General features: G+C 35.8%; 1 protein-coding gene across 7 annotated transcripts in view; it reads right to left on the bottom strand.

Annotated features, from left to right (window-relative positions):
* gria2b (glutamate receptor, ionotropic, AMPA 2b) overlaps window positions 1-17,788 on the bottom strand; it is a 31,320-nt gene extending 13,532 nt beyond the window's left edge. For 6 of the 7 annotated variants that reach the window (XR_010536352.1, XM_065272557.1, XM_065272554.1 and 3 more), the window contains exons 1-3: window positions 17,556-17,787; window positions 17,200-17,340; window positions 4,727-4,966 (exon numbers count right to left, since the gene is read on the bottom strand). Coding sequence is in view for 6 of the 7 variants with exons in the window: in XM_065272557.1 (XP_065128629.1) it covers window positions 4,727-4,966; window positions 17,200-17,340; window positions 17,556-17,640 (466 nt within the window). In the remaining variant the exon portion in view is untranslated. Of the gene's footprint in view, window positions 1-4,726; window positions 4,967-17,199; window positions 17,341-17,555 lie in introns of all 7 variants that reach the window. The other variant, XM_065272587.2, reaches the window with a different exon arrangement.
* Between the last annotated feature and the right edge of the window lie 4,777 nt (window positions 17,789-22,565).

Below are 22,565 nucleotides of genomic sequence, written 5' to 3'. Positions count from 1 at the left end.
TTTTCAAACTTTTTCTGCGTGCGGCCCCCCTTGCATACAGTGCATCCCTACATGCCCCCCAAAGAAAATTTATGACAAGAACATTACAAAACATAATACTGAAAAAAAAAAACATATTAAATTATACAATGTAGTGCTGTTGGTTTAGTAGCCTTATTTTTCTGAGATTTAATGACAGAATTAATCATAAGTAAATTTATTTTATAAAATGTCATAAAACCGGGGGCCCCCAGTTTGAGAACCGCTGCTCCAACTTTAGGGGCATGATAATTTTAGACAGAGATAAACTGTGACAAATTTTTAGTTTTTCTTGTCACGTTACATTTGAACACAATAACAAAAACTTTAATCCACCATATGCATTTAAGTTAGTTATAAAAAATGGTATGTAATTGACATAATTACTGACTCATCCGATCACATATTGTTATGTATCACACCACTCGATTTAACATTCAATTCAGGAAAACTTTGTTAAACCCCAAGGCACCTTTGTAACCCAAAAACAGGGAAGACAATAAATGTGTTTGCATGCAGAATCTTACACTAGTTACCCCAACCACCTATATGATTATGTTAACGCCTTGGGCCCGGTTTTATGACATTTTATAAAATAAATTTACTTATGATAAATTTACTAAACAGGTAAAATAATGTGAAATTGCAATATTTAAAAACGCACAGATGGGAGTGGTAATTTCTGCAGGTGATTTACTGACAAGGCGCACGTTAAAGAACACAGGCACCGCATCTCATTTCCATAATGGCCGACGCAATTTAAGACAGGATTTTTATGCATTAAATAATGCCGCAAATACCAGTAAATTGACAAGCATAAACCTTAGTAAATCACATTGCGTGACTCATTTAAAAAAGGAGAAATGCATATGCAATAAGGTCAGTCGCAAAATCAATCATACATTGTTGTTCAATAGAATAGATATAAGTAATAGATTTTAGAATTGTGAATATAGAACAAGATCTTTATAGTGAATAAGGGTCATGGTTCAGCAGCTATTTTTTTCCTGTGCAGTCATCCCTCTCTGAACTGATGTTGTCTCTGAAATAAACATCAAGCAGCTGAATGTTAGTACAGAGGTGTTGATTTAATTAGCCTTTCCAATTATGTACAGGTTAGGGAGTCTCACAGTGGGCCAGAATTAGTCTGTACCCAGCCAATCCTTTATTGATTATATAAAGAAAAAAAACAGTGTAGAACAATGAGACAAGAAAATAAATATAAGATGATGGGAAATAATAATAAACAGCTTTTAATATAATTTGTGTTTAAAGAAAGAAAATAAAAGCACTATATTTTAATTATCAAAACAGGAGTATTACTTCTAGTGTTTTAAATGTATTGTATCAGCGCTACTATGATTTTGTAAGAGATAAAGTTCACTACTAAAGCATATTCCTATTCTCATACACATTTGTCCCATCATCACACCACCTCTCAGGCAGTATGTGTTGTTTATACAGTAAGTGTATGTCTGTGTCAGTCTGGGTCCCTTGGCTCATGTAATTCAGGACCATGGACAGCGACACTTCAGATCCACATGGGTATGAGGCAGGATGACGAAATGACCCTCAACTGCGGTCACTCATCAGCATCCAGCACAACAGAGATGCTAGCACTAATGAGGAAAGGGTCTATAGAGAATACTCGCTTGCAAAAAAAGCAACTAAACTGGGCCACCAAGCAATCCCTTAGCTGTTTCCTATGCTGAATAAAGACACCAGAGCTGCTTCACATTCACTAAAGAAAAAGCTAAACTGAAATCTCCACTCAAACGTGACTGCTTGATTTTTAATGAGAAACAGGAATATAGATAATATTGCTGTATGTGTCCTGGCATTGGCTGCTGATTTCGAACTGATTTTAAGATGTTGCATGTTAAGGCCTCACATAACACCGCATTACAGTACATTTGATAAAGTCACACAGGTCATGTGATCAACATTTTTTTAACAACCGTTGCGACAAAATATATGAGAACTGGAATGTTTTAAGTGTCAAAATTGTTTCAGAGTGAACTTTTACTTTGCGTTTAAGTTTTGTTTAAGTTCTGCTCAAATGAGTTAGGGGTGATTTTTAGATTCGTGAGGCACTTTGGGTGAAAGATCAATCAATCTTTTATTACAGACTCAAGGTCCAGATAAAAAAATAACTTATATGAGCAACACTGCCACTGGTCTCTTTATGTCCCATTCTCTTTGGTTTAAAAATTAAAGCCTTTCTAAGGTTATACATTTTAATATGTTTCCTGCCATGGTGCTCGGTATTAAATTAAAAACTTCCATTAAACCTCTTTGTTAACATTTAATCCATTATCAACATCTTTATTTAAGTTAATCCATCAACAGCTTCGTCATGAACATTATTCCAACAACAACATCTTGATTTCTGTTAATTTAATGAATGCGTCAGTAAAGTATGTTTATATTAGTAAAAATATCATTGTACATTCTTCTTCTTGTGTCTGACTAATCATATTGGATGTAAATTATCTATAAAAAATATGTTTTATGTACTGTATCCTAAAGATGTTGTGTGCATCTTAACCCATGTTCTGTACCAAGGGGTGAAATCGATCAGGATAAAGTTTGCATTTATGTGTAATATTGCAAATGGTGCGGCTCTCATTGTGTAACATTTGCACATTAATATACAAAGCACAATGGTTGCCATAGAGATCCAGTGTCTATCTGACCTAATTAAAATAACAGATGATGAAAAGTTCACCTTCATTTCTACTTCCACACATACAACACACGATTCTGAAATGAACAATGAATATTCCCAACACTAACCAGACAGTCACAAAAGCTTGGATACATACTGTAGGGGAGAGCGGGGTAATTTGTCACACTTTCACACTGTCTAACCTTTACTGAGCATCATACATCACAATGGTATAAATCTCAAACCAAATGAAAGAAGGAAGTCTTGGGCACATATGTTGTATTCATTACATTTTGTTGTAGACTGTTGAACAGAGAATGTTCACTTGTGACAATTTGCCCCATCGGCAGGTAAGTTGTCACACTAGATTATCTAAATAAAAGAACACTATATTTGTGATTATTGATTTTAGTTTTTAAATTCAAACCAGAACTGGAAATATTTACTCTAGGGCTTTTCACACTGCACCTAACCCTAGGTTATCGCTTAACCGCTGGTTAAGTACGAACAGTGTGAAACATGAAACAGATAACCCAGGATTCCTTTAACCTGGGGTTTAGAATAACCCAGGGTTAACTATTTCCAGTGTGAAAGCATGTGACGACTTGCCCCAAAGTCATTAAGATAACTTGCCCCAAACTGACATGTGTGCTTATGTTGGCTAAATCTCTAAAGTATCAAAAGACACATTATTGTCTTCTCTATATTGTGCAAAATAATAATTTTTAACATTCATACCTAACAAGGTTGTATTGCATAACATGTAAAGTGCAATGTTTTTACTTTTTAACCAAAAAATAAGAAAATTGTGCTAATGTCAGATTAAAGTGATCTTGACAACATTGAACACAAAGTTGACTATAAAAAAAGTCCTCACACAAAGTGGCTATTTGATTTTTGAGATAAAGCCTCTTGTGTTGGAGTTATGAACAGTGAGACAACTTACCACTGTGACAACTTACCCCGCTCTCCCCTATTGTACATACCAGCCTGATCTCACGAGAATTCGTACATTTTAGCTAACTCCTAATTAATTAGTAAGAAAGTTAATCATGCAAAAACATACGATTATCATAAAAAAACAATAACGAAACCCCGCCCCTAACCCTAACATCACAGGAGTGAAGGAAAATCTTTCAAAAATGTACAAATGTGGTCATATAAATTCATACGAATTAGCCACCTCATAAAATATGTACAAATTGGCATGAGATAGCGTTGCATATATAAATGACATACCAATGTTTTTCAAAGGGTAGTAAAATATAGTAACCTCACAGTTAATAGAATGTCCCAATTATTACACACATTCATGTTGACACCAAAGACCTTAGAGAGTCACATCTACCCCTCTCATTTCTGCCTCATAGTACTCAACCCCTATAACCATCAAAGACAGGGGGACAGAAAGGAAATGAGTGAGTGACACAATCAGAGAGAAAGAGAGAGAGAGAGAGAGAAGCTTGAGGGAAATATGGTGCTGGGAGACACATGCAGTGAATCCAACAAGCACACAAAATGAACCTTTAATAACACTGTAGCCTAGAGGACACAAAACAAATCTGATTTACATTGTTATTACATATGACCGTTTCTGCTCTCTTGAAAACATCCTTAAAATATAATTTTCCAAAATCAGCCACACTTTTAGAAAAAAAGGTACATGAAGGAACAAAAGTTGTCACTGGGGATGTACCTTTTTAAAAAGTATACCTTTGTACCTAAAATGTGCATTATGATACCTCAAAGGTACATATTTGTACCGAAATGGTACAGATTAGGACTTTTTAAAAATGTACCTTCTCAGTGACAAAAAGGTACAGGCCCTGTGATGAGGGGGTTTCACTTACATTTGGCCATCTACTCATTGGGTTTGAGGCAACACTTTAAAATTCTAAAAACGCAAAAACACATAAATCAGACAATCTGATCTCATCTGAAAGCCTACTGGTTGGACATAATCAAGTCCTACCAAAAGTAAATCTATCATCTCCCCAAAGTGTATGAACTGTTCTTCAATAATACAGTAAAGTGTCTTACCTCTATCACTGTCATACAGGTAGGCAAACTTGTCCCATTTGTAGTACTCAATGAGACTCAAAAGGGGCCCTTTGATGTCCGGCCGCATCTGAATGATAAACTGCTGATTTCCATCCAGGGGAAAACTGGGTGTGATAAAGGAAACGTGAAGTGTCCCGCAGAACGATGTTATTGTGTTCATCGACTTCTTGTCATAAAATCCAAAAATAGCATACACTCCTCTTGAGAACTGAGAACAGACTGAGAAAAAAAGAATCAGTTAGAATTTGATTAACAAGTAAAACATTATGGGGTGGTTTCCCGGACAGAGATTAGCTTAAACCAGGACCAGGCCTTTGTTTAATTAGGAAATATAACTAGTTTTAACAAACATGCCTTACTAAAAACATTACTTGTGTGCAATTTCAGGCAAAACAAGGGCACTGATGTATTTTGTCAGTGCAGTTTTCAGTTTGGACAGCTTTTACATTTATTTTAGTCTAGGACAAGTCTAATCCCTGTCCGGGAAACCGCCCGTATAAAAATCTTGTGTTATGAGCAATGTTGTTGAATTTGAGAATCACACTGGTAAAAATAAATGTTTTCTACTGTCCTTCAGCCTACAACTGTTTTTAAATTTCATAATGAAGTCAGAAATTCATAATAATTGACTGAATAAAAAGGAACCAATAAGTACTTAATACATGACAATAAAATTATTTTAAGCCAGTGGCGCCTCATGACTGCTCATCCGAGAGGCGCAAATTCAAAATATGTGTTCAGAGTATCATGTGTGTTTCTCTTGTTTTCAAAATATGTGTTTTTTGCTTCATGTGAACCATGTGCAACACATGTTTTGTCAAAATAAGTGCCTGCTGCACACGTGTCAAAACCGTATATGATAGACTCTCACGTTCACAAAATACGGGCTACATGCATGTTGTGACGAACTTTCCATCGTGCGCCCTTGAGAAAAAAGTCACTGCTTTAAGCTGAGTTATATTAAGAAATAAAAATCAATGCAGGTGGTTTACCAGGTCTTTTTTAAGATCTCCTATCAAAAGACTGATACATTGTCCCTATTGACTGGCAACAAATATAGGGGTACAGCATTAATAAGGGTTAACTACTGTAAGTCTTGCTATCTCACACCTTGTTTTCATATAATCTCATTCTGTAGTACACCATCAGTAAAAAAGGTACAAAACTGTTACCTTTTTTCTGTTGCTGGTGTGGTACCCTCAAAGGTACCTTTATGGGTATACAACAGATTGAAATGTTGTACCTTTTGGGGTACAATATTATATCATAAGGATCTATTGTGTACCTTAAGAAAAATGTTGTACCAGTTAAATTTTAGGGGTACAAAAAGTACACAAGTGGTACACAATTGATCCCTAAGATACAGTAATGTGCCCCAAAAGGTACAACATTGTATTATGTTATGTATACCTGTAAAGGTACAAAATTGTAGGGTACCAACCCAGTAACAGAAAAGGTACAGTTTCAAACCTTTTTTCTGACAGTGTATACCAAGACACAGTAGCAATGGTTTACAGCTACAGTGTGTCCTCATCTTCCTGAGATAGTACAACATATCTGGGCCACCTCTAAAATAATGACCATCTGGCTCTGAGCCTCTGGAATTCATTTCTGCATGGTCCCTTCCCCCATCTCCTCCTCCCACAGCTCTATTTTTGTGGCCACCCTCATCCTGGACTCACTGTTTCCCCAGACACTTTTCTGCCTGTCATTCCATGTGTATATTGTACATAATGCCTCTCCATGGCATGTGACAGCCACTGTCGCCATCTTTATACCCTGTCACAAAAATCATAAGCACATGCACAGCTGGTCCTAGATTTGTCCTTAATGAGTATTAGTCCAACAAACTGGGTCATGAGAAATAGTTTTAAACCACTTATGAACATTAAAATGCTATCTCCAACCAGTTTTCACCTTTCTATTGATTAAGTAATAAAAAGTTCAAGAAGGGGTCAGGTCATCTGATGATTCAGCTAAGGTCATCTGGTGAATGCTTGATAAATCGAAAAAGTACCATCTGTCTTTGCTGATGCAACCAAACGTTGCAAGGAACTCTTCTATAAATTCTTTCAATGCAAATTTTGTGGTCAAGACATGCTTTTAAGTTTATGTCTGGTGCATTAACTCTTTGGCAATTGGCATTTTTTTATTGTACTAATAAACAATGTTGGATGGCACCTTTATTGTTGCTACTTTATTTTTTACATTACCGGCTGTTTTAGACAAAAACAGATAAGATAAAGGGTGTAAAGATGCTCCTTGCCACAGGCTATTACTGTATAAAAACTAGAGGACTGTGGCCAATTGCTTGCAGTCAACTTCAGAAAATCAGCAGTCTCCACTTGAGGTCCAAGGCGGTCGCTTATTCTTAAATCTTTTATATGGCTTTCTTCCTGTCTTTTCCTCAAGTAGTGGCAAACCATTACGTTTGATAGTCTCTTTGTCTTAGTACTGTACTGTATGTGCAAAGAGTACATCGTCGCTTTCCTTCCGAAAGCTTGTATGTCCAAAATCACTCTTTTTCAAAAAACAGGATAAACACTGTGGGCCCTATTTCAGCGCATTGTCTAAAGCTCACAGCGCAACATCTAAATGGGCGTGTCCAAATCCACTTTTGCTAGTTTAACGACGGGAAAAATGGTTTGTGCGCCGAGCGCATAGTAGAAAAGGGTTGGTCCTATTTTTTTAATGAGTAATGAGAGTATTTTGGGCGTAACGTGCCATAAACCAATGAGAGTCTCAGCTCTCATCCCCTTTAAAAGCCACTTGTGCTGGCGCTATGTCTAATCCCTATTTAGATGACGGACTTTGTAAACTGAAAAACTAAGCAGAGGAACGAGATCCCCAGTTTAAGATTAATGTTAAATAATTGTGTTGTTTTTAACTTGTATTGAAATTGTTCTTTTTTTATTAAAACCTTTAAAACCCGTTTTCTTTTAGTCATGCAAGTGAAAAAGCAGCCTTTTAACTGCTTTAATGTATGGCTAACCAATATCATCAAAATATAATTTACAAGTATGTAAGAAAAGGTTTGTACTCTAAAAATACTTTATTTGTAACAAACAGGAGATAAAGAATTTACAAACGGCTCTCTGCACGTTTCAGCACTTGGACAGCGTCAGTTTTTTTTGAGCATTACTTAAAAATGTTTCTCATCCCACCATATCCACAGGTACAGAGTCATCATATACAATAAATCCGTGAGGTAGCATTAAAAAAAAAAACATTTAAAAACAGATGCATTTGTTTAAAGCAAAGCATTTATTTACTTACCAGGCTACAGGTGAAGCAGCTCTTTACGCCTTCTAACGTCTCATAATCGGTCCTCATTTATGTCCAAGAGACTCAATAATAATCTTTTACATTCAATTCTTTAATCTTTCATTTTAAAAAGCATTTTTGTGCTGCTGTGCATTCATGTATGTGATAAGCAAACCCGCGTTGTTGTCCCGTTTATAGGCGCATATTACTAACGCGCTCTTTAAATAACAAAAAACATATTGAGCCATTGACTTTAGACTTTAGAGGTTTTTGTTGGTCAATGGCGTAGTCTATTTTAGTTGCCTCAAAATAGCAACGCGCCAACAATGCGCCTGAACACACCTCGTTTTCAGACCAGAACGCCCATGGGCGCAAATGCATTTGCTATTTAAACAACGTGGCGCTAAACGTGAAAATGATAATTGCGCAGGGTGGAAACTAGCAAAAGACACTTGCGGTGCGCATTGTGCTGCATTGCGCCGGGTGTAAGATAGAGCCCAAAGAGTGACCAATAATAATAAGTTATGACAAAAAAATGAAATTCACAAAATATGGAGATACAAGATTTCGGAAGGACAGCAACAGAAGAAGGTAAACTTTTGCAGATGTACATTTAAAATGTTTGCTTGACCCAACCAGACAAGTGCGAAAGAAATGAACGTCATAATAAAGAATTTTAATCAAGAGCCAACACATACAGAGAGACTCGAGAAGCCATTACTGACACTGTCACATATGACTGCTTTCCTCTGGCACAGTCATTAGCATACAGTAACAACTGTAACAAGTGGAGTGTGTGGGTAAATTACTTTATAGCTAATGTAGCTAATGCCTCCAAGCTCTACTTATTATTTTTTATTTAATTTCTTGTCATTATTACTTTCACATTTAATGGAACAAAAAGACTGATCTGTCTTATAGGCAATAAGCTACCATATATTCTTCTGTAGTTCAGCTTGCTTTTAAAATTCATATTATACTAACACAGACAAGTTTAGAGCATTAGTGAAAAATGAGTAATTTATTTTTATTTTGGTTGAATGGATAAAACTGCCTTTATTGTAAATGAAACTTAAATTAAACTTAAATAATTGATTTAGTCATACATATTTAGGTCTTAAAGGCTCAAGCCTTAAATATAGATGTCGGTAGAGATAATGTCCCAAATCCCTACATAGAGTCCTTTATTGGCAAATGCTGGCTCAGTGGACCAGTCTGTAGTGTTGATATTAAATATGTCCTGGTGTAATAAAAGCTAGATAACCTTCAGAGAGAGAGAGAGAGAGAAAGAGAGAGAGAGAGAAACGCCTTTAGTGGTATATTTAGCTGTCCTCATTAACTGTCCTTATTTTCTTGTGTCTGACACATTCTGTACAGCCTGCTTTTATACAGTCGTTGATTTTAAAACCTGTTTCTTGTTGGACATTTAAGCTGGCTATGTGCACATGCAGGGGCCGGTTGCATAAACACAGCCGGTGAGTTAATACTGTGTCTTACCAACTAGCAATTACAGATAACTGGTTATTTTTTGGGATTGCAATGAGGTCTACATTTCCAACTGCTTGAAAGAAATAATGATCTGTTTTAAAAAAAAATGACTAACTTGTAAGACTAGTCTTAACAGTTCATGCAACCAACCACCTGCTCTCTAAAAAAAGAAAATACTCTTGTTTATCATACTCATAAATATTATCATTTCTGTTTGTGCTTGTTTATTTGTTGTCTTATCAATTTGCGTGCACTGTAAGTATAATTAAAAGTAGATTTGTTAGCACGATTGTTTCTGTTGTTGTTCCTTCTCCTCCTTTCTTGTGTTCTCCCAAAGACTACTGATAAAGACGCTGCATCCTCTCCCAGTGAATGGGGGAAAGTGCAAAGCTCAGTACAGCCACTATGGTGAATAAATCTGGAACAACCTATAGAAACAGGTTCTTCACGCAAATGTAGCTACAGTATGGTACAGTTGGTGTCAGGTTTCATTGCCAGTATGACACATTGCTTTATTGTGATCTTAGCAAGCGTTTTTTAAGATATCTGTCTTGCAGCATACAACTAGATAGGACTTGATGTTGTATGAGTAGAACAACTACCCGGAGGCAATAATGTCTGACAAGTATGATTCCTCTAAAAAAAAACTTGAGTTGCACACATTGCAGCTTATAAAACGAGTATCACTTGTTGCAAAACCATTTTAAAGTATTTGTGCGATCTGGCAAACAGTAGTGACTGTGACTGTGGTGTATTGTAATATATTGTGATATATTGAGGTTGTCACTATGCTTTGTCACTCCTCACATTATAGTGGGGTAAATATGTCACTGATTTAATGTTTTTCTCCTTTTGGTTATTTTTAAGAGTGTCGAGTTGTTATAGCATGGTCCTATTTCTGCTTAAGTCTGTATGTGTTTGTGCGTAAAGCAGTTTGATCTGAGCAGAATTGTCTGAACGGACACATTCCTGCCATTTTGTTAAGAGGAGCATTGTGGGATAGATGTGGTTCTCACAGTCTCTTCCTGCAGCTGCTCCAAAGAGACACAGAGAGCCTCAGTCCACTGCAATCCTCTTGTTTACAGAGGACCGGATAGAAGCATGCAAGAAAGATCAACTAGACAAAAACCTTGACTTAAAAAAAAAAATTTGATCAAATGATTAGAATATAATTTCTTTTATTTTAAAACCATCTCTTATCTCAGTAAATATAGCTACCACTAATAATTAATAGGCTGATTCCCCTAAAAAAAAAAAAGGTTGCTCTTTGTCATTTTTTCGGGAGGTGATGCATTTGTTAAACCAGAGAGGATGTTTCAGAAAGCCAGATTATGTATATATATATATATATATATATATATATATATATATATATATATATATATATATATATTGCAGTTATGTAACGTAATGCTAGTATCACAGAAATTAGGAAGTCACTAAAATGTACTGTATGTAAAATGGCATCATTGGCTGAAAAGAAAATATAAATGTTCACTGGAAATTGTAACTTTTTCAAAATGTTTTTTTTTTCATTACATCAACTAAACTGTCTTAATTCCAGGGTTTTGGCATTTTACAGATCCATTTGTGTATTCAGAAACAAACAAATGATTAAATAAAGAGCAGGTGCGTATAACAAGCAACAAGCGTATAGCAGGCAATAGGAAAATTCTGTAAATGTTTGGATGAAAAAAGTGCAGTGCACTCATGCGTCATAGCATATAATAAGGTTTTGTAAGTAGCTCAGATTTGGAGTTCAATATAATAAACACATGAGACTTGATGTTTGCTCATTATTGACGTGCTGTTGCCATAGCAACAGCCAGACACTCAATGGTGTGTGAGGGAACACTGAGTGTTATAGAGACTGTGAACAAACATAAAATATTATCTTCATTTACTTAATCTCAAAAGTGTTTTTAAACCTTTATGACTTTTTATTCTCATTGGATATCAAAGGAATTTTTTTTTGCTTTTTTTAGTACAATAAAAGTGAATAAAAAAACATTCTGCTTAACATCTCTTTATGTCTTCCACAGAATAAAAATTATACAGAATGTATGTTCCTGTAGTTTAATTGAGAGAGCATTGCATTAACAGCGTAAAATGTGGGTTTAATTTACAGTGAAAACATACTGATAAAAGGCATAGCTTAAATTCACCAATAATCATTTTGAATTAAAGCATATCAGCAGATCTGCCTTATGCATATGTAAATATAGACATAACTACACAAAGGAGTGATGACAGTAATTTTCATTTGGGTAAACTATCCCTTTATAAAACAATTAAAGAAATACATTTACAATATGTTTGACTATATCATATTTTTTTCCCCGACTACTATAGAAGCAGAGTTATTTGTTAAATGTTTTACTGTTTATTTATTTATTAAATGCCTCATAAAGTTGAGTTTCTGTTGGTCGTTTTGTCATCCAGCTTTAGTGTGAAGTTTCTGTCCCTTCTTAGTGTTTGTGTAGCCTGACGATGTGAAAGCATTCTGGAAATGGGTTTATTATAATGCAATGTGCCAGATTACCAGCACAGCTGGCAGACGTTTAGACACTTTCATACCCTGTTCTGAATTCACATCTGAGAAGTCCTTTTCAAGAATGCACATTGCAACCACAATCTGTGGGGAACCACTAGGATTCGCCATGCTTAATTTCGGTAATGAACACGTTATATGGATTACAGCAGGACGGCAACGATAGATGCAATTTCCATTATGTAAATGCAACCCTCTAAAGGAACCCATCATCTCCATGGTGACCGTCGAATGGAGTATGCATCTTTCATGTGTGTGTGTGTGTTGAGGCTGATTTCACACTCAGACAGGACAAATCATATTCCACCCACACAAGCGCGCGCACACACACACACACACACACACACACACACACATGTGTCCATTCAGAGGAAGATCTCAGTGCAGAGTGTGCAAGCTTAGGAATAGATAGATTAACCACAGGGTGTTACAAAAGTCTCGCTTGCCATAATGGGAGAACTCATCACTATGGAAACTATACAGCTGTCTGGAGCACAGGCAGTACAAGATGCAAATGCAAGACTAGTTGGAAATCCCTCAGTTTTCTGTGAGATTCAATGTTCATAAACCATACAGTTCTTTCTTTTGAAAGCAGAGGATTGAATATTCATTTGAGTTTTGAGTTGAAATTATGACCAAGCCCCAATTGGACAATTAGTGACTGTAGCTACTGTTGCATGCTTAGTAACACTTCATACACTTATTATTTAAAACGCGCAGATGAAATGAGTCTATTAAACAAAATGGGAGAATTGTACAGTAGGTGTGAAACGCAAAAAAAAAACTGCGTTCATAACTGAACTGAGTGGGAAAGGAGGCCATGTTGAGATGTTAACCAGTGCTGACTCGCACCCATTTGTCATGATGAGCTGATGTACTGGACTTACGAGGATATATGACAAAGCTGCGCTGTCTAACCCAGCTCAGAAAATGGTCAGCCCTTAAAGCTCTTATTGGATGGCACACAATTACTGCTTCTCTCTCTATGAGAAGACTCAGGAAAGTGAAAATCGAACTGTCAGATAATTTATTCAGGCCATTTCTGCTATGTCGCTGCGGCCAGGGAAAAATGGGCTTTTAATAGATAGGGGTCATCCCTGTTCGGGTTGGGGGGATGAAAGCGTGCACTGTTGTACTGCACTACAGTACTCTGTGGGAGATAGTAAAGACACCTTCATCATCTCAGCCTTTTTATTGCCATAGGGTGTTTTTATCTGATCGTTATTCCTTTGAAATTTTACATATTTTAAAATGTGTGTTTATTGTTATCTGCTTTTTAATCCTACATGTAGATAATCGTTTTAGCTTCTTTTCATAGTCTCTGTAGCTCTTTTATCTTCTCTGTGCTCTTTCTCAGCAGTATGGCTCTAAAGCCTTTTCCAGTCTGCTGTATGACAGCTGGATCAGAGCTGGAGCCCTGAGAACCCCTGCTGTGTCAGGTAGGAAAAACAGCAGGCTGTTTTTAATTGAAAAGGCACGAACAGTCGAACAGCTATGTAAGAGACAAGGATGAAAGCATGCATATCGATCATGATAATATCATTTACTTTTGATTGTAAATGACATTCACTTACATGAGGAAGTGTAGACGGCCTCTGAGCTGTTTGTGTGTTTACTGATATATAAAGGTTTATGTTTTATTTGTTAAATTATTGTATATTTTATACATTTAATAAATATTAATTAAACATTTTGTACAGATACATTTTATTGGAGTGAGATCCAACAACACAAACTGTAGGCTATATTAAAGGTCCCGTTTTTCCTGTGTTTTTAAAGCTATGGTTGTGTTGTGTTAAGTCAGAAACTCTTATTTTGCCATCATTCAACCGGGAAGTAAAGGGCTGTAGTCGAAACCGGCCGTTCGCTGTAGGCTCTGAAAGGGGAATTTTGTTAAAATATATAGCCTGGCATTGAACTTTGAGCTTTATCATTTTGCAGGTATTATTTATGCTATTACAGCAACATTACACACTAACTAAATTTTGAAAAATGGGATCAGGAAAAGCAGGACCTTTAAAAAAAGTTGGTGCCAAATAGCACTAAAAGCTCGTAATCATACCTCATATCAGCACTTATGAAGAACCATCCGGGGGTGATATAGCACCACTTTAGCACCAGATATGGTTCTATATAGCACAATATGGTTCTACCCAGGTGCTATACAGGTACTACATGGGTAGTACCTGAAATGGTTCCTCTACGAGCCAGTGAATCACTTTTTTGGTGCTATTTAGCATCGTTTGTTTTTAGAGTGAATGATCCAGGCTTATTTTCTTTTTACATTGACGTTTATATTTTATCAAAGATTGTAATTATATAACACAAATATGATTTTGTCATATTGGTGTATCCAACTCAGTCAAATAAAAGATTTACGACACACACACACACACACACACACGTTTAATTTAAATAAATATTTACAAATCCAAGATGCTCAATCCCCAATCCCTAAACTGTTTATCTGAATTAATGTGTTAATGCAAAGTAGCCTATATGTGTCTATGTCACTTTTTAACACACATTTATTAATGTGTATGAGGCTGAGAGTTGCATATAAAAGCTTTTATCTATTCAGCCCATTAATACCTGATGATTTATATAAATTTAAACAACAAAGACCCCTAACGTATACTGTTCTGTATGTCAATAACATGTTATATTTTTTGTAATAGGTCAGCAGAAGTGTGCTCCAGATATGTCTTCTAGATAGATGGAAGACCTTGGAGAAGTGGATGAGCACGTTTTTTTTTTTTTTTTTTTTTTTGCATTCAGCATAAACCTGATACAGGTATCAGCTAGAATACATTGTTAAGCTTTATACGCAAATATAAAGCTTTTATCTTTAATTTTGTGCTGTCTTTCAGTGAAACCAATTTGTTGTTTCATTTTAGTTTGTTGAGGGAGGAGTGCAAAAGCAAATATTGGCTATGTAGACTCTTTCATGTGTAACATACTGCACAGTATTTTGCTTTAACCAACCTTTCTTAAATATTAAATTTGTTTAATTTGCAACATCATATCTTCACTATATAGCATGTTTCGCATTGTGAAAAAAACATAAAGGGGCGGTTTCCCAAAAAGGGATTAGACTAGTCCTAGACTAAAATAAATGTAAGAGCTGTCCAAACTGAAAACAACTTGACCTGGCATATCTTAAAATACATCAGTGCCCTTTGTTTTGCTTCAAAATGCACACAAGTAATGTTTTTAGTAAGGCATGTTTGTTAAAACTTGTTATATTAGCCTACCTAATTAAACTAAGGTCTAGTCCTGGCTTAAGCTAATCCCTGTCTGGGAAACCACCCCAAAGTCTCTATAGATAAAATGTGATGATAAATGATAGAAACCATGGGGATGAATGTATATAGTTGATATGAGATTAATTAAATCATATTTACTTAAAAATTAAGGTTGCATATAAGACATACAACCCTGGAAACATTTCTCACATTACACCTGCTTTATTTTATGTAATAGTATGACTACCATATAACACATAAGAATAAGTGTTGGTCTCTTACCAATACTGGTCCTAGTCAAAGCACAATCTATAGCTTTTATGTTTCATTATCAACATCTTCAACATTCTCATAACAAGGTGACATATTATGTGTCTCATTATAAAACCCATTTAACACTGAGCCAATGCTACAATGTCCTGTTCTGTTTTCACCTCAGTAATAACATCAGACTGATTAATGTTTAATCTTAACACAAACAACTTGTAGAAAAGGTCAAGTTCAAGGCCAGGGATTGTTTTTCATACAATTAAGATCCACAAAGTGCTCCATATTTAACCAAAACTCTTATTCCAACCTAATCTTGCATTGTTGAACGTAAAGCCTTCTGTTTTTTAAATGATCAATGTTGCAATGGAGTGTTAAACACATCATGAATTATCTACAAAATCCACATTGAAAGTGTGTCCAAAAAGCACACTGTGATCCGATTTAATATTACTAATGGCCGCATTCTCCCCGGCTGTTTTTAAACGGACACACTAAACTGAATAGCAAAGATGGAAATGATAAAGTACCGCCTGTAAATGCATAGTGCCATCTACTGTATGGTTTTATCTTTGAGAAATACAAGAAACGATGCCTGAAAGATCTATTGTTAATGCACAACACTTATCCTAGGAAATAAAATGAGAGCTTAATTATTTTTTTGGATGAAAACCTATCTAGACTTATACATCATAAGTATTAGATTACAAGACAAAGTCTAACCTAATTATAAAACACAATACTTCATACATATTCAGAGAGGGAGAGCACACGGGGTGCTTAACCCTCAAAATGATGAGGCTGTCTAGTCTAAACTAACAAGAAAACATTTTCTAGGTTTTTTTTAAATATATCCAACACATCACATTGCAATTAAAGTTATACATTATAAGCATAAAATACATCTACAATAGAAAACTAACAAAAATTGTGTCTGCATTTGAATAAAAAATAATTTAGCATTTTGAGAAAAGTAAAAATGTTCACCGACCAAAATGAGTTGTTTGAATGTAGTTTTTTTTTTTTACCAAAAATCCTTTTCAAAATATTGCTTAGCAACAGCTCACTGAACACTTTATGAAATCTTTGAGTATAAGTGATCCACTTAACAACAGTTTCATTTGTTCAGTCATGATATCTTAAAGTGTGAAAATTAGATCTGATACCTTGATGGGCAAGAAAAGAGAGGATTTCATGCATTTTCTTACTGCTTTAACAGGCTATCCACAATAAAACAGTAAATGTATTTAGACATACAAACCATATGAATATACTGCTAGACTTTTTTCCACACAAGGCGTTTCAAATGCTGGAAAATTGACGTGTCTACATTTTGAACTACTTAAAGCCTTGTGAATGTGTTTTAAAGGGTCGTTAATTCAGACGAATGGATTGTATAACCTGTGTGCTGTGTATAATCAGTGTTTTCTGTGGCAATAAGCAGCTTCTGAAGATCACAGCTCTTTCTCAACTGTTACTGTGGAAACCAACTTCATATCTTAAAAAATCCACCAATATCCAAACTGAAACTTTAGCTGATAAACTATTCATTCAAAATGCCAAATCTACTTATTATTTTGAAAATAGAGTAAGGAAAAGAAAGCCCAAATTACATAATCACATCAAGAGTGACTTACAGCAGTTGGTCACCGCGAAACTGTTGGCTACTTCCAGATTGTCGATGTGAGGCGTCAGTCTAAATTCAGCCGTTCCGAACTGAACCATCCCTATCCGAAATGCACTGTACTCCTGATCGGCTCCCCTCGGAAACAGCCCCCCTGCGCGACACACAACAACAGGATACATTATTATCGGTACATTTTTGTAAACTGAATTAATTTTATGAATCGACCACAAGTATCGACTCATTATTTTTCACAAATTGCCTGAATCGTTCAAAGCTCGAAAAACGATTCTTGTATTCGCAAATGTAAACATAAAGACTTAAAACAACATTTATTTAGATATATCACTACAAAATATTCAAACGTACCAATTTGAACACTGGGAGACGCTCCGATTGTTAACCCACATAAAAGGGAAATGAGACAAATCGATAAAATCTTAAACTGTTGCATCTCCACGACAATGTATCTTCATCCACCGTGTAAAGGAAAATGCTTTCAAATCCGTAACATATTGAAGGCGTTTTTAGGAAAAGAGTGCGGCTGCTTTCTGCAGGTGCTTCTCTATCGCCTCAGTCCCAGTTCTGGAGGAATGAAATAATGCAGATTTATCGTCTCTCTCTCTCTCTCTCTCTCTCTCTCTCTCTCTCTCTCTCTCTCTCTCTCTCTCTCTCTCTCTCTCTCTCTCTCTCTCTCTCTCTCTCTCTCTCTCTCTCTCTCTCTCTCTAGGTTGATACCTTCACTAACGAACAGCTGGGTTGTGCACACACATCGTAGGTATGAAAACACGAATACAAGACAAAAACACAATGTCACACTTCTTAAAAATTGCATTGAAAACTTTAATGTCTCTGGGTGAAGTAGATTTATAATTATTGTGGTCCAATGCCCCTTTTAAAGTGTCTTTACTCGATCAATTAGAACAGATGTTCGCGAATGAACTTTTTTTATTATTACCATTCAAACGTTTTACCACTCATAGCATATATCTAATATCTGACTGACATGACAGTGATATGGTGAATAACGAAGTTGCAAACACTAAATAAAAGACTTGCGATGCTTTCAGGACCATGGACAGGTCTATTTTACACCCGCAAAAAAAGTGACGTGGAGATACCTGATTTGATAATCCTGAAAATACTGGTAAGCTCTTTAAAACTCTTTATTTTACTTTTTTCTCAAGTCTATACAACTCAAAGCAGTGACAAGTTCTTGAAAAATCTAAGCATTGTGCCACCACAGTTATAGGTTCACAAAAAAGCAATTATCAAGTACAAAGTATATTACAGTAATTACGTAAACACAGTACAGTAATTTAATGCATTAACTCAAATACTTTACACCACTGGCACAGACCACGTGACACATTAATCTTTTAAATGCTCTCTTACCTCTATGTCCCAGTTTTATTTCCTGCATCATATGCTTCATACTGCGTGAGCTGCTATAACAAGATCTTGGGCTAAAAGGCCTTTCTGGGTTAAATTGCAAATATAACAAATTGAGCTTACTGAAGTGATAAATGGAAAATTAAATATTTCATGATGAAAAGATGACTGTGTTTATCCAGTGAAAGTTGAGGATAACTAGAAATGAGGAGGGGGGACGATTTTATCCACTTCAATTCATTCAGGCAGCTATTTTTTCCTATCCTATCTTTAAACAGAAAGACAAATAGTGATAGAAAACAACAACAACAACATATATATATATATATATATATATATATATATATATATATATATATATATATATATATATATATATATATATATATATATATATATATATAGTTGCAACATTTTTTCACACCACTGTTACCAAATAACCCCATGGGTTGGTTCAACCCATAGGGTTAATTTTACCTGTTGGGTTTGTCCAAATTTGATCCAACTGTGGGTCGATACAACCAAGCGGGTTAAGTCAATTAGCTGTCCACTTTACTCTAAAAATGTCTAGGTTATTTTTGACCCAAAACGGGTAAATATTAGACAGAACACACTGCTGGTTAAAATTGACCCAGTTCTGGGTTGTTTAACCCAAATGCTGGGTCATTATACCCCATGGTTGCATAAAAACAATCCAACATTGGGTCATTTTCAAATAATTGTGTCATAGGAGTAGGCTTCACTCAATATCTTATATATATTATAAGAGTGCTTGACCAGACGTATAAGTAATTTCAAAGGAAAAGAAAAGGGATTCATTTTAACCCAGCATGGGTTAATTTTTAACCCAGCATGTGTCCTGTCCAATATTTACCCATTATGGGTCAAAAATAACCCAGACATTTTTAAAGTATACTTATCAGCTGTCAGTCCAAGATGATTTTATTTATTTGACTATAATTTGGATAGTTTTTATAATGATGGCTGCTTTTGCCAGCAGATCTGGCAACCCTGCATTTTCAAGTACTGCATGCAGGCCAAGCAACAATGGAAGACAAATAGTAACTACCTTAAATGTATGTTCCCTCTGAACCAGAAAAATAAAGCCAACAAAGACAGTCTTTAAACGCCTATGAAGGAAAACGTCTCCAGAAATATAGCTAAAAGCAAAGTTCATGTGTTTTGGAGGAGGCATGGCTTTAGAAACCTTATGCTTTTAAGGCTTGCTATGACTAGACTCTCAGAAATTGCCTATACCTTTAAAGAACATACACATACTTTTTCTCACTCTCTAACGCATTTTCATTTCTGTTTTATTCTTTATTACTTATTTATTATTACTTACTTATTATTTTAAGCAGTTTATCAAGTAGATCGTCATCCCCATATTTTCTCCAAAAAAACACTACAGGAGTGGAAAGGTCATTTAGTGGGTAATACGATTGGCTTCAGGTGTAATGGCTGTTTTCTACAGCATGTGACATGCAGAGAGACGGTCACACGGTGTAGCATGAGATAGCCATTAGGTGGTTCACATTTTAGTGTGTTTGTCTTTCCAGCGTTTCATTAGAGTATTAAAGGAAGAGTGAGAAACAAGTATGAGAAAAATGACAACTTAAAAAGCATATCATCTTTTTTCTACACACATCATTTCATCCAATTCCTGTCTAAACAGTTCTGTCACACCTCCATTTGAAAGATAACAACCCTTTAAAACACCAAAACAATGAGTTTACACACACACTGTATCACACAGACACACGCACACACTTTATCAAAATGGTAGGCCTGTGTGACAATCTGTGTTTGTAAGTAACCCTATCACCACTACCAGCTTATGAAAAATTACCCCTTCAAGTTCTTACTTCACTCAAGCGTGGATAAAAGGAAATGACACTGGAAAATTCTGGATTTACTGTATCCAACTTTTCATCCCACATCTTACAGTATGTGCGTGTGTGTTTTCACGAGTGAGGAGATCACCACCCCCCCATCTCACCACAGTGTGTGTTCAGGTTGCATTAGGCAGAGGTCTATGTGATATAGGTTACAGAATGAAGTGATCGGTGGGGGAGGACAGTATACCAGCAGGGTTGAAACTAGTGACTTAAAACGGTGTGTGTGATACAGCAATCATGGGAAAAATATAGAGGCAAGCGCATATAGGTGGGCAAGGAAACATGCAGAGTAATGTCACACTTAAGAAGATTTCAGACTTTTCGGAGATTCTGTAATCTGCTCAACTTAAGTTCAAGACACTGTCGTTGAAATTAAACACAAACTATTTTATATTAAAATGCTGTCGTGGATTTATATAAAAAAAATGTCATTCTTAACAGGAAAAGAATCAGGAAATTAGGGCCGGAGATATGAATTGGCCCTTCCTCTTTTAATATAGCCAATAGTGTTAAGCTCAGTCAGCAGTGCATTCAAATCGGGAAAAATCCACCTCTTAAGGGCACTTTGTTATAAAAACAGTCATGGCTGCCATATTAAGTGTCGCTCCAAACCAAAAACCTCAAAACTGGCCACTTTAGGGTACTTCCACAATTCTTTGCACAGATTTTTAAATTCTGTAATTGGCTCGGCAAGATGAAGTGCACTCCAAGGAACAGTTGTTTGGTCTCTTTCAACCCTTTCAAAGTTCTCACTCTGGAGGGAGGGTAAACCCTTTAAAGGCATTAGTGATGAACACTTCAGAATGGAACGCAGGGCTGAAATCTGCTGAGAAGTTGAAGTAGAGTTTTGGCAGAAGACTGATGTGAAATTGTGAATGCTTGTATCTTTTATTAAAAGTACATTTTGTGAGCACACTAGTTCAGTATTCAACAGGCACATTTAAATTTTAATGGAGATTCTAAGAATTAAAATGTATAATTAGATATACATGTAAGCAGTTTTTTTTTTTTAAGACACCTACATGTACCTGCTGGCCTGTTCAGAGACACTTCCAAATGCACATAAAGTAATTGGTCCATAACTTAGTGTGACCTAGAAACAGCAGTGTAGTTATTTGGCAGACATCCAGTTATTCAATCTTTTATACTGTATCTTAATCCAATCATTTTGCTCTAAGTAATATGCCTATGCAGTTGTATTGTGACAAGCTATACTTCTGGGTTCTTCATCTTATTTATTTATTTTTTTAAAGTTCATACATGAGACCCCTAGAGGGCTCTAACGTGCATCTTAACACTTTTTAATGCATAACTTTTCTGAAGTATTACACAACTTTAGGAAGTCAAACTAAAGTAGGCTACTTAAAATACACTAATAGCCATTTGAAGGTATCAATAACCTTTTTGATTTTAATAATGATGTATCTTAAAAAAATTATTTCCTAAAGTGACTGCTTTAAAGTTTTTAAAACCAGATCTAACTCCAGACACAGTCAACCCTATGACACTGAAAAAAAATATATCAGGAAAATCACCCAGTAGCTGTCTCTGTGTCTGTTGCCATAGCAACTAACTAACCATACCACACATGCTCTGCAATACTGTGTACAACACAAAGATAATATGAAAGAAAAAATTGGTCAGCCTCAAGATATTTCCAACTGCTCCTCCATTTTAATAAACTGCCCACGGTTTCCTTTAGATTTATGGACACGGCCGATTTGTTGTGTGAATGGGGTGGAGCATTCTTCATGTTGCACGCTTCATTACATTCCAGATAATTTCATATGCCGACTAAACACCCGTAGGTCAATCTGCCCGCATATTATACAGTATAATAAATTCTGAATTTGGGATGGGCACAAGAACAAGTCAAAACCCTTACCAGCAAACAAGCCGTGCTGTGTGACTTACACGCATCTACCAATGACCTAACAATTTATGATGGGCGATGTCCTAATGTCTTTCAGCTTCTAGGCAAGGTCTTAAAAGTCAAAACAGTATTTGAGAAAGCAATCTGTTGTTGAGGAAATAATGAGTTTGGGGGACCTGATGGATGAAAAAGGAAAGCAATCAAAAACACAGGCCG

This window comes from Paramisgurnus dabryanus, chromosome 16 (assembly GCF_030506205.2).
Source record: "Paramisgurnus dabryanus chromosome 16, PD_genome_1.1, whole genome shotgun sequence".
NCBI classification, from domain to species: Eukaryota; Metazoa; Chordata; class Actinopteri; order Cypriniformes; family Cobitidae; genus Paramisgurnus; species Paramisgurnus dabryanus.
This window is presented reverse-complemented; position numbering and strand designations above follow the sequence as displayed.